General features: G+C 27.6%; 1 protein-coding gene across 1 annotated transcript in view; it reads left to right on the top strand.

Moving 5' to 3' along the window:
* The window catches only part of LOC136982641 (lymphocyte cytosolic protein 2-like), a 74,015-nt gene that overhangs the window by 7,891 nt on the left and 52,636 nt on the right, over window positions 1-13,488 (top strand). Inside the window, exon 3 of the mRNA XM_067279194.1 lies at window positions 6,057-6,112. Coding sequence (XP_067135295.1) covers window positions 6,057-6,112 — 56 coding nt within the window. The remainder of the gene's footprint in view (window positions 1-6,056; window positions 6,113-13,488) is intronic.

The raw sequence follows: 13,488 nt of genomic DNA on the forward strand, positions 1-13,488 counted from the left end.
AACATTCTAATATCTTCTATAAGATACTATAATTGTGACAACTCTATACAGTTCTTTTCTGTGGATGGTTGTAAACCAATTGCCATGCAACAGATAAGGATTTGCAATCCTTGTAATTTATGCATTCCCCTTTCATAGTGACTTTATATATTTCAAGTGTTTCTAAAATTAGTAAATTGTGTTCATTGAAGACATGCCATATCAATTTTGCTTCATCTGGATTTGCAAACAGCCCAGTCTCCATAATTGGCTATTGTGCTATTGACATTCTTGTCAATGTTACATTTATGTTTTGAGTCTACTGAATAATAATTAACTGTTGATTGAATCTTTCATCTGTGATTGGGATGGAATATAACTTCCGGTGCTCTTTTAATATCAATATTGTCCTTGCCCTTGCATAACAACTTATAAACTGTAATGTTTCTGTGGTAATTTAAGTAATGGTTATATGATTATAAATTGAACTTAGTCTGGGAACATATAAAAAGAAGGAAGATTGGAATTCAATGACAGGAGTTTATTCGGTGCCTTTACATGACCAATGTTTCAATTCCAAGCTTGTTTATGTAAGTGCAACTATGTGCCATTTAAAACAAAGGCTCAAGGAGCATAAGTACGCTATCAATAAGAACCTTGACAGCACTGTGCTAGCGACATATGCAAGAAAACAGGATGTTAATGTCCAATGGGATCAAGCGGTTATTATCAAAACGATGATGAACAGGCATGCAGTGAAACACATTGAGAAGTTGGAAATCTTCAAGGTGCATATGAGAACTGGATGTATAAACCATAGGGACAGAGATGCATTATCTAGCACTTGGAGATCATTTTACAATAATTAAGGGTACTAACGGGTAATGCTAGGTTGCAGCTAATATCTTGTATTTTATTCTGTGCTGTTATTTTGGCATTATTTATTTTATTTTATTTATTTATATTTAGTCCACATGCACATTTTCTGTTGATTTTTATAGTTATTCCATAATTATTCATGTTCTATTTTTCTGTTACTGATGAAGATCATTTAAAATGATTGAAAACGTTTTTATTTTATTAAAATATTTGCTGGATTGATAAAGGTGTGGTTTTGAACTTAGTCTGGGATCTAAGTCCGTAATTATAGGTCTGAATTTAGGTTGGTTGGACTCATATTTTATTCTATCACCAAAGGGCAGTTGTTCCCTGTTATTCAGATCAAAATTTTGAGCTAAGTTTTGTGTTAGCTTTCCATTGTAACCATGTGTGATCAAAATTTTCTCAATGCATTTAAATTCTTTCATGATTCTACTAAATCTGTACAGTGTGTGAAGGCCATATGACCAATGCTCTGTTTAGGCAACTATTTTGTATGTGAAAGATTGCTGGAGCATGCAGGTATGAAAATGAATGAAAATCAGGTTTATAGTAGAGGTCAATAATAATACACCATTCCTGAAAGTCTGAAAGTGTTGTTCAAGTCAAGAAAGTGCCCTGTGGAATTGCTGAATTGACGGAGTTTTGTTTGGCCATATGGGTTATTGTTAAATACCTCTAATAATTTATCAATGTTCAGTTTAGATTCCCATAATATGAGAATAATATTTGCACATCTAGTGTAGAGTATAATCTCTGGTAGGAAATCATTATGAATTTCTTCTCAATTGTTCTTACCACAAACTTGTACATGTCCCCTAAAAGGGGTTGCCCATAGATATATTCCATTTCTGCATGAAAGTATTGTTATACTTGAAGAACAAAGTTTAACATAAGACACATTACTTCAATTTATTACCGTATGTTTTATAGCTTTTAATCCCTAAATTTCAAATGTACACTCATACTTTAAGCCTGGATATTGCATCTTTTAAATTTTATAAAAAAAAAAACATCATAGAACAATTGTACATTTCAATTTACAACATCAAAAGTTTGAATTTTGGTGTAGACCCGATGTGCTAGAAAGTGTGGATAGTTTTTGAATATTGTGTTGAACTCTTCCAGTTTTAGTTCAGTTGTTTTCAATTACAGCACTTAATAAATACAAATGAATAGTGTGTTTATAATAAGAGATTAAAATTTATCTTCTTATTGCATGTAATTTTTTTATAGTTTAGTACTAAATTTTCACACTATTACATACTGTCTGTTCAGATTTGTTGATGTGAAATCACTTGTTTTTGAAAGAAACAAATTTCCAATTTCCAACAAACACTTTTGTGTCCAAGCAAGCACACAAAAGTGTTTGTTCAAAGCTTTTGTATGCTTGCTTCTAATATCATCTGCATTAAGAAGTTGATATTTTTATTTAGCTACTGAATATTTATTTAGTCATTGGTTAAGTTTTATGCATTTAGTTTTGTAATTGTTAGCCTTGTATTTCTTGTAATATAAATATGTTACTTATATCAACATAGATCCATTATGAAGATTCATAACCAATAATAATTGTTTATTGTCAAAGCATCATAACTTTAATCTTTCTTCTTTGTTAAATTTATGTTTTTGTACATTATATATATTTCCTTTATATTTTATTTTATCACAAATCCACAAATCTTTCACTTCATAATCAGTTATATTGTTTTCCTTTCAATCACGTAACAATACTATAGGTCTTGATAACAAGGACTGGAAAAAGGAATACCAGTTTATGAAAGATATATTAAGTAGTTTAAGTGGGTGATAAAAAAACAAATATAAGTGGTGTATCTGCTTTCAAATGAATCAGAATACTTTGAACTGTAGTAACAATGAAAATAGTTGTGGAAAAATAAGTGACTCTCTTTAAATGTTGAAGTATTTAGTCAAAAGAGTAGCAATAAAAAAAATTTCACATAAAATATTTCTCATATTTGGAAAATATTTCTTCTAGAAAGTTTCTAGAAAGACCTTAGCAAAAGTTTTTTGTATTGAAAACCAGATGATTATCAGTATACATTGATATTAGTAATTCCTTGAAAGTTTGTAAACAAGATTAGTTAATGTGCTATTAAATGAAAAATCATTTCAAGAATTTATTGAACACTTATGAATGCAACTATTCTTTAAGATAAATAATTTTCTTTAGGAAAAAAGTTTTATAACTAAACCTTGTATTTTAAACAATCTGAAAATGTTTATAAGAATCATTTTTATCTAGTTACTCAGAAATATTATCTTAAATTGGCAAAACTACTTCACGTACATGCACACACACTGTTAAAAAAACATTTAGAGGATCTAGTAATAAAATTGAAGAAATTTAATAATACAGAAAGATAAATGATTTATAGATTTGAATTTCACAATAAAGTAATCCTAAAATTTTTAAAATTGAAATGATTACGGATTAAATAGACAGTCATGTTTTCAGGTGTAGAAATTATAAAAAGAAATTAAAAATTCAAGAAACAATAGTTTTTAAAAGAATTTACATCTATCTTTACAAGCAAATAAATTCAAATATTTATTTGTTGGATTTAACTAAATAATGAGAACGAGAGAAATTAAAAGGAGATAAGGTTTGTTTTAGTTTAAAAAAATATATAATTGATTGTAACTAAAATGTTTATAGGAAAGCTAAATGTGACAAATAAGAAATGAAGGAAATTTATAGGACTTTGTAATTAATCTACATTAAAAAAAAATTTAATTTTTAATTAATTTAATTTTTTAAATTTTTAAAATAATGTAGTACAGATGTGTTCTAAAAATTTTTTTAAAAATTATAATTTAAAATTCAAATTATAATAGAAAGTGATATGTATGAAATATAATTGCTTGATTAAAAAGTAAGAAACATGAATATGTTGGAACAACATTCAAATTAGCATTCTTCTTTAACTGCACTAATTAATATTTCCGTCTCGACACCTATCAACCTTTAAAATGTAGCCTTCTAATTCTAATTCCAAACGAAAACATTTGGAATTAGAATTAGAAGGCTACATTTTAAAAGTTGATAGGTGTCGAGATGGAAATTCAAATTAGCTATTTTAGTGTATTTCAGTTCATTTTTCTTTTATCTTTAGATGTCAATAATGTCATCTAAATAAAAAGACTAGTGGAAAAATATCAAAAATGTTAAAGAAAGTAGTTTCTTGAAAACAAAGAACTAAATTGTTTTTCTGAAAGAATAGGTAGGTAGTTTACACTTTTATCATAAATGAATCTGCTATAAGATAAATTAAGAAAAAATATAGAGATCAAAGGTTAGGCAGACCCAGAGCAAAAATTGTCAGAAATCTAATCATGAAAAAATGGAAAAAGTCTTAATCATCTAGACTGAAGATCTGTTACAGAAAAATCTCTCTTTGAGTGTCCTTATCAACTAGAAAAAGTTAAAGCATGTGTTTCATGGTTGTAGTAATTATGATTGATCCTCACTAGTACTTGTACTAGTGAAATCTATTATGTTTAAAGTCATTCAGTTTTCTGAAGGATGATTTCAAATTTAAGAAAAAGATATACAGTAATATGAAGATTGTATCTAAACATTAGATAATGTTAGATTTTTGGTCTGTAATTCTATGATTTCATAAATTACAATATTTCTAATTTCCAAATTATATCAATAAGTGATTCTACTTTGTATTAAATTTCACAAATAGAAATAATTTTAAAAATTGAACCATGAACCTCAATATACAGTAGAGCCTCGATTATCCGACCCCTGATTAACCAACTTATCAGTTAACCAACCGCATTCTAGTCAGCAAATTCAAATGTCCACTAGTGATGTGGCGGTACAATATTTGGTTATGTCTTGGCTACTTTAATATTATTTTTGTTAAATTTTTGCATGTTTTAGCTGACAGCACTGGCTCGACCATGAAAGGGAGGCTAGTATTTAAACCAGGCCTAATACACTATACTAATAATGTATTTTTTCATACTTTTCGGTTATCCGACCAACCCCAGTCCCCAATTAAGTTGGATAATCGATGCTCTACTGTACTTTACAACTTGTGTCTAAAGATGACATGTTTCTGAGTTACTTTGTAATGACCATGTATCCACTGACAAAATTTGAGTCACATTTCAGCATTCCCAGAGCAGATGTTGGATATATTAATAGGGATGTAATCCAATGTGAGATAAAGTTTGGTTGACTCTCTTCTGTGTTTATACTGTTGCAAGTAGTTCAACAGTTTAATTTTTTAGCATTTGTTGTGAACATAATCTATGTATCATTACTATTGTAGGTATGTGAGCAACTCTCAAACCGCTGTATCTTAACTGAAAATAATACCCATGTTCATAAACTTTTTTGTTTACAATAACTCATACTACTGACTTCACTCTCCTCCTGACTCATCTTGTAAGAAACAGGTTGAAGTAATGATCCAGATAACTAAACAGTAAAATATTTACTTGATAAGAGAATTATTGTTCAAATTCTGTTCCAGGTTTAGCTTTACTTCCAAATGTTCTAAATTATTTCTAATTATTAAATTTTAATACAAAATGACAACAGTCTTGATTCTTCCAAATTATAACTATAATCAGAAAATGCATATGCAATCTTGTATAATTAATTGCTTGAAAAGATTTAATATTAATAAATATTATCTTACATCCTCATTCCTCAATTAATATTTTCAAATGATACTCAGTTCTATTTAAAACTCATATCTTGTATGAACAATAATTACTAAAATTAATTAGCTAGACTGTGGCCAGACAAATATTGATCTATCATTAATGCAGTGATTGTCAATGCTTTTGAAGCCACCAGAGAGCACTACAATAATGTATCTTTCTTGTATTAATATTATGACATTTTTGAAATTATAGTATGCATACAGAACAATAAAAACCTTTTAAAAGTAGAGAATGAATTTAAAATTTTGAACAGGATATTTACATGTTTTGTATTTGAAATTTGTAATGAAGTAATATATATTACATTTGAATAATTAAAAAAAATATCAAACAATTTTATGATTCTATAGTTTTTTAGTTAAATAATTAAAAAATATATTTTAAGAAATTATTAAATTATTTATTTATTCTTACTTGGCTTCAGAATTGGAAAATTGCAAGAATTTTTAACTTGTAGTTTTATAAAAAAAATTTTCTTTTATTTTCAGGAATTAACTGAAGAAAAATTATTTACATTTCAAGATATCAAAATTAAACGAAGGGCGTAAGTACTATAAATTCTGTTAAAACTAGTTTATCCTAAGTACATTCAAGATTTTATGAATTGATAAGTGAGTGCTTAATAATAATTTTATATTAAAAGTTTTGCATAATTTTATAGTGATACTGTATATAACAATATATTAATCTCCAAAGTTTATTTATGTTTTCTCCTAACTGTGATAACATTGAAAATATCAAAAAATGATATATGAAACAAATTTCAAATTCATGAACATAAAGCAATGATGATGCTGATTTGAATTGGAACATGTTTATGAAACTGCATATAGTGGAAATGAGAAAACATCTTAAAGGAAAAAATTTCACAAAAGAGAATATATAAACAAGAAATGGGACTAGAAAAAAATGATTTTTTTTTTTAAATGAACATTTTATATTAACTCACTAAAATTAACAACTTTTTCTTAGAAATGTCATTTTTACTCTGTTAGTATTTAACTATATTTAAAAAATTTGTATGAAGACTATCTTGTAAATATTTAATTATCTATTTACATAAACTTTAAATGTTTAGGTAGTATCCTGATGAAAATATCATTTCATTATTTTCAAACAACATCAAGTGATATTGTATTTGCTTTGGACAGTTTCAATTATTATTTGATTGAAATCATCAGATTATATCATTTGATTACAAGTGATATTATTTCAGATAATTTGAAACTGTACAAAAATCATTTCGGACATGATATAATTTCTTTAATGATTTCTGATTGATATCAATTAATTTCAAATAGTATCAAGTGCATTGTAAACAGTTCTATAAAAATCAGAAATCTTGAGCAATAAAATGTTTTTCAAGATATATACAAAAACTTTTGGACATATCAATTAACGTTAATCATGTGATATCACTTGACATTATTTAATATCAAAGGTTCAAAAATCAAAAAACATATAAAACAGTTTAATAGTGACAACAAGTGATATCATTTGATGTCAGGTACAAGAGTATCAAGTGTTGTCATGTCTTATCATTTCCAATCATATATCATTAACATATGATTTCAAATGATATTTTTACTAGGGATATGATAATGTAAATAAAGAATTTATTTTTTTTTTCTGATAATTTAAAAAATTATGTGTTGAATTATTATTTCCTATTAATATATTAAAGTAAGTTGTAAATTTACATAATGACTTAATTCTTTCTTACACGAAAAACCTTGACAATCCAGTGTTTTTATATACAACTGCTAACGTTTTCAACCCCTTCGGGGTCTTCATCAGGCACAGCACAAAGGTAATTTCAAATGCCCGTGAATGGAACCAAGAAACCAAAGCGAGTTCTATTCCAATTTTTGAAATCAAAGAAATTGGAAGATAAAAATGGAACATTATGCACGAGCTATTATCTATTATCTACGCCTGCGTACTATTTACGTTCACCGCTCTTTAAATTTAAAACAATTAATGCAATATTAATGACATAATGACATTGTTATTATGCAATATTTATTACATAATGACATTGTTTTCTACTAGTTGACTTCAACAAACTTTTGAAATAAATTTTTGTTTTCTATAAATATGAACTAAATCTAAAAACATTTGATAAATAAAAAAAATTACATACAAGAAAAACAAAAAATAAAGATATAAACCACTTACTTTGATAATTGTAATACCTAATACCAGTAATTAAAAATTCATGTAAATAAAGATTATTTATCAGGTAATTATCACCAAAATGATCTGAAATGAGGAAAGATTTGCCCAAAATATTTTAAACTTATAGAAGAGTTTTTAATTTAAAAAAGTTTAAAAAAGAATAAACAATAATTGTAAATAGTTAAATGTATACTAATAAAGAACAACATTGGAAAAGGAGTAATTTAATAGGTAAATAATTATTACATTTTTTATATAAAATTTTATCACTGTAAAATAGTAAAAAACTTTTAATTTTGTTCTTTACTTTATATAAATAAAAAAAAAACAAAATATATTTGAGTACTTTTTATTTAAATTATCTTAGATATTGTAATTAGTGAGATGTGTAAACTACATCCATAAATTTCACCAAACTTTGTTTATTACAAACATTTTCAACCTTATTGAAAAGTTTTTTTTAGACTCAGTAAATTGAATACTGTAATCATTTAAAGAATGCAGATAAAAGAAACAATGTATACAAATTTGAATGGAGAATACTACAAAAACTTAAAATACTTTAAAATATGAATATTTGGAAAAAAAAGCATTACAGAGATTTAGAAAAACTGACTCAAATACAAAATATAAATATAACATATGATGGTATAAATAAAACCAAATGGGTGAGGTTTTAGTTTCATTTTGGTTGTTTTTATGGTAATTATTGTTGTTTAGATTTTACATGTAATCCACTTCTTACATTAATAAGTGAGGATTTGTTTTAAGAGATATGCTGTTCAAAACATTAAAAGTGTATGTTACCAAAGAAATTAATTAGTAAAATATCAATGATTAATAAAATATTTCTTCTAGACTAGAATTATGTTAATTAATAGCATTCTTCAAACCTTTTGAATATAACAAAGAACATGAATATGAAGCAATCCATCTTTGTCATAACAAGTTTAAGAATAAATTTGTAATAATTATTAATTAAACTTGTTACAAAGGTTTTTCTGTTATGGAAAGATATAACATTTATTCCTTAACTCTTTGTAGAAACATTAATGGTATATTTCTGCAGGAAATTGTAGGCTATAAATTTTTTATTAAAAATTTAATTTTTAATTATATTTCAAATCTTAGGAAAAATTTAGAAAAAGTTTTATATTTGCTAAAATATGTAAACAGATTGAAAAATAACATATCATCTTTGCATGTGCCTGTATACTTACCAAATGAGGAAATAATTGAAATTTTGGTTGAGTGAATTTTCATAATTTACTTACCACAGGTGGTTGAATTTCAACCACCTGTGATAAGCAAAAATAGTTATAACTTTTTATTGTTATTTATAATAAAAAAAAAAGTACTTTAATAATTGAACAATCTTTTAGAAGTTAGAAGAGAATTTTTAAATTTCCTTAATATAAATATTTATTCAATATAATTGATTCTATACAATATAAAAAAAGGAAACAAAATTTGAAAATAAATTATAATTTGAATTACATGTGAAAATTAAGAATTCAGATATTAAATTTGACTTTTATTCTCTTAAACATAGGAAAATTCCTGTATATGTTGTTACCAAGTCAACAATAATTTGAAAGAATAGTATATTAATTCTGTGAAATTTATTTATTTAGATAAAACAAATTGCAAGAAAAGGTGTTTCAGATGAGGAATATTTCTTTCATGTTTTTTCTTACATTACACATTCTTCAAAACAGACAAAGAAATTTTCTTACATTTTATCAAGAACTTTGTTTTAATTATAACTTTCTATTTTCTAAGAAGTAATTTCTTTGAATTATTTTAAAGTTAATACAGATCATCTATATTTAAATTTTTGTGATAGATTCCTTTGAATGGTTAAATGAAATTTTTTTTAATATCAAACTTAAAGATAAATGTCTAAATATAAATATATCACTCTGTTAAAATATAATATTTAATGACAATAATTTGATTTCAAGATGAAAACTCTGATAATGTCAAAATTAATACTGTTAATAATTACAAAATTTAAAAAAAATGAAAACTACTCTTTTCTTTTAAATATCATAATCTGTCTAAACATGCAATAACAGTAACAGTTTTAAATCAAATATATCTAAAAGCCAGATTATTTTTGAGTTAAAATTAATTTTTAATTGATTAAATTACAGAATTTGGCCTAAAATATCTAATTAAGGCTACCATTATCTGGTAAGATTAATAATAATGAATTTTAATTACATAACTTTAATAATTTTCAGAATTTTATATTATAGCCCAAGATGATAATTTGTTTAACCATCTATCTTTAGACCAAATTCTGAAATTTATTTATTTACGTATGATATTTATTCACAACATATTAATATAATTTATTATAATTAACTTCCAGGTTAAACATAATTAATTTTGATTTTATTAATCATTTTAATTTAATCAAGTTAAAATTTATCAGATTTGAAAAATCTGGCTAATTAATGTTTATCTAAAGTTGAGATACAATTTGTTACCTTTTGAAACATGACCAACTAAGATGATAGAAGACAATCTTTTTTTCTATTAAAAAGCAATAGACAGAAGTTTTTAGTAAAAGCTATAACTTTTAAAGGTGGTATGATTAATCTTTTGCTTTAGTATTGTTTTGAATGATTGAAATAAAATTTATCGAAAAAAGATGTGGAAAATGTTACTTGTTATAAAATGCTTCACATCTTTTAACCTGTTGATGCACAAGGAGAATAACTCAACAAAAGGGTTAAGAAATATTTTATTTCTCTGCGAACACTCTCAACAGTGTTATGAACGTCGTCTTCAGGCACAAATATGAATTGAATGTTTTTTCCAAACAAATTTTAAATTACAAATCATTATTTGTAATTTAAAATTTGGTGATCACTGAGCACCAAGACAAATCAAGTACATATCACAAGTTATTTTCCTCATGTATGTAGATTTGTCAGCTTGATGTTTATCCTACATATTTATTTTACTTTACCTGTTGATGCTATACACTTAACAAGTAAATGTTTTACATTATTGCAAAGAGATCTTAAGCTATGAATTTTTTTTAACTAAATTAAAAAATGCAATATTATATTGAAACATTTAAATGAGACAGTTGTATTATCAAAAAAGCATTAACTGTGTACAAAAATAATTTATTATATTATCCTTATTTTTTGTTGGAAGCATTTTAATTATTATATTTTTTGGCATATAAGAAAATGGGCATATAAGATGCACTCCCATTTCAGTATAGAATATTTAGGAAAAACATGTAGTGTATTTGATTTAAAGAACCTTGTATCTTTGATACACAATGCCAAATTCTTTTTACTGTATTCTTGTTAAAAAAAAAAGTGAACCTAGAATCACAGTTCTATTTATCAGGGGAAAACAGTTTAAAAGAAGTCATTTACCACTATTACTGCACTGTCATGGCATTCTCTAAAGGGATGGCTAAGCAAAAAGTGGCTTTCTTGTGCACAACACTCTGCAAGTTTCAGTTCTCTGAAGAACGTCATATGGGCAGGGCATAGCACACAGGAACACTCACCCAAACTTTCACTCTAGGACCAGCTGAAATTGTGCACTACACCCATACCTGATAACCTTGTGCCATTTCTATCCATATATACCTGTTGCTTCTTCCACATTCATGACTCTTTTCACACACACTCAGTGTTTTCTTTCACTCGGAATCTGTTTCTCTCTGAGACACTGTTCCATTTGCACAGCCCTTCTTTTCCACGGTCTTCTATGCCCTCTCCTTTTTTCCACATTCCCCATGTACAACTTCTTACACACTTCATCTTTTGACATTCTCTCTATGTGACCAACCAATGCACATATCCTTGATGCATTCACTCAATCACATACTCTTTCCCACTGCATATATGCTCTTGCACACTCACCAAATCTCTCCTTGTCACACCACATAATACACCTCAGATATCTCATCTCATCTCAGTTGCAATCACTGCTCTTATGCTTTGTTCCCACACCCATGTCTCATAACCATACAACAGAGTTGAAAGGACCACACTCTTGTACACAGCCATTTTGGCCTTCTTCAGAAACATATTTTTACGAACCAATCTCCCTGTGCACCCATCCACATTTATACAAACATTCATTCATCTTCCAATCTCCCTATCTATTCTACCATTCCTCTCAAAGGTGCTCCCAAAACAAACTCCCTAACCTACTCTATCATCACATCATTCAGCTGTATCTTGCACTCATTCATTTACTCATCTTTTTCAAACACTTTTTCAAAACTTTTGTTTTCTCACCATTTATTCTTAATGCCATTTTTTCATAGCTCTCATTCAACTTAAACACAAGATACTGCAGTTCACTTTGGCTTTCAGCCAGTAAAATCAGCATATAATAATCAATTGAACATCTCATCACCCACTTTCACACCCATTTGTTCTTCTTTCAACTGCCTCACACATTTGTCAAAATACAAGTTGAATAACCAGGCAAACATCACACAACCTGGACTCATACCCATAGTCACATTGAATCACTCTGACATTTCACCAGCCACTTTAACACATGCTCTGCTGTTCTCATACAATGCTTTTATCACCTCAAGCAGCTTCCCCCTCACTCCATACTCATAAAGAACATCCCAAAGGTATTATCTTTTCACTTGGTCATATGCTTTCTCCAAATCCACAAACACTGCAAAAACTCTCTTGTTCACATCCAAGTACTTCTCAATAATTAATTAATTAAAGAATACCAAAGTAGGTGAAATGCTTTTCTCAGAACAGAGTTAAATGCAAAACACACAGTTAAAACAAACACATATGTTGTCCCAGTACTCACTTATTCTTTGTGAGTTATACATTGAACTCACACAGATCTTGAGGAACTCCAAAGGAAAACAAGAACAACACTTACTAAGCATAAACATCATCATCTTAAATCAGCCATAGAAAGATTAACTCTCCGTCTAAAGATGACAGAAGTGGCCTGATTGACATGGTAAACCTTCACTACAAATATAGACACTGTTTTTTCTACAAAAAACAAGAATCATTACAGTTACATAAAGCAGTAACTCTAGGAGATTCAAATAACACACCATTAAACTTACACCCACATCATATGGACACAACACAACATATAAAAAGCATAGACACCATTAAGCAATCGTGGGCTCAAAAGGCACTCCATGGCTGTCGTTCCTACAACCTGGCCCAGGATTTTGTTGACAAAACTGTGTCAAACAACTGCTTAGCTCGGAGATCCCTCTTTGGGGAGATGGAAGGGTTCATGATAGCCATACAGGATCAGATCATAAATACTAAAATCTACAGAAAACACATAAAGATACAACACTTACAAATGATACATGCAGAAAATGCCACATCATGCCAGAAACTATTCAGCACATCACTTCTGGTTGCAAGCTCTTGGCACAGACAGATTATTCACATAGACATAATCAAGTAGCAAATATATACACCAAGAGCTTGCAAACAAACACAAATTATTAGACATCCACAAACCATACTACAAATACATTCCATAGACAGTATTGGAAAACACAAAATGTGCTATGACAGATGAAACAATTTACCACAACAGACCAGACATCACACTCATTGATAAACACAATAAAATTACATACATTATAGACATATCTATTCCAAACACTTACAATGTACAAAACACATGCGCTGAAAAAATCAGAAAGTACACAAAAATCGCCTAGGAAATAAGGCATCTGTGAAGGATGGA

Source organism: Centruroides vittatus, unplaced genomic scaffold, assembly GCF_030686945.1.
Source record: "Centruroides vittatus isolate TY-2023 unplaced genomic scaffold, ASM3068694v2 contig_858, whole genome shotgun sequence".
In the NCBI taxonomy this organism is placed as follows: Eukaryota; Metazoa; Arthropoda; class Arachnida; order Scorpiones; family Buthidae; genus Centruroides; species Centruroides vittatus.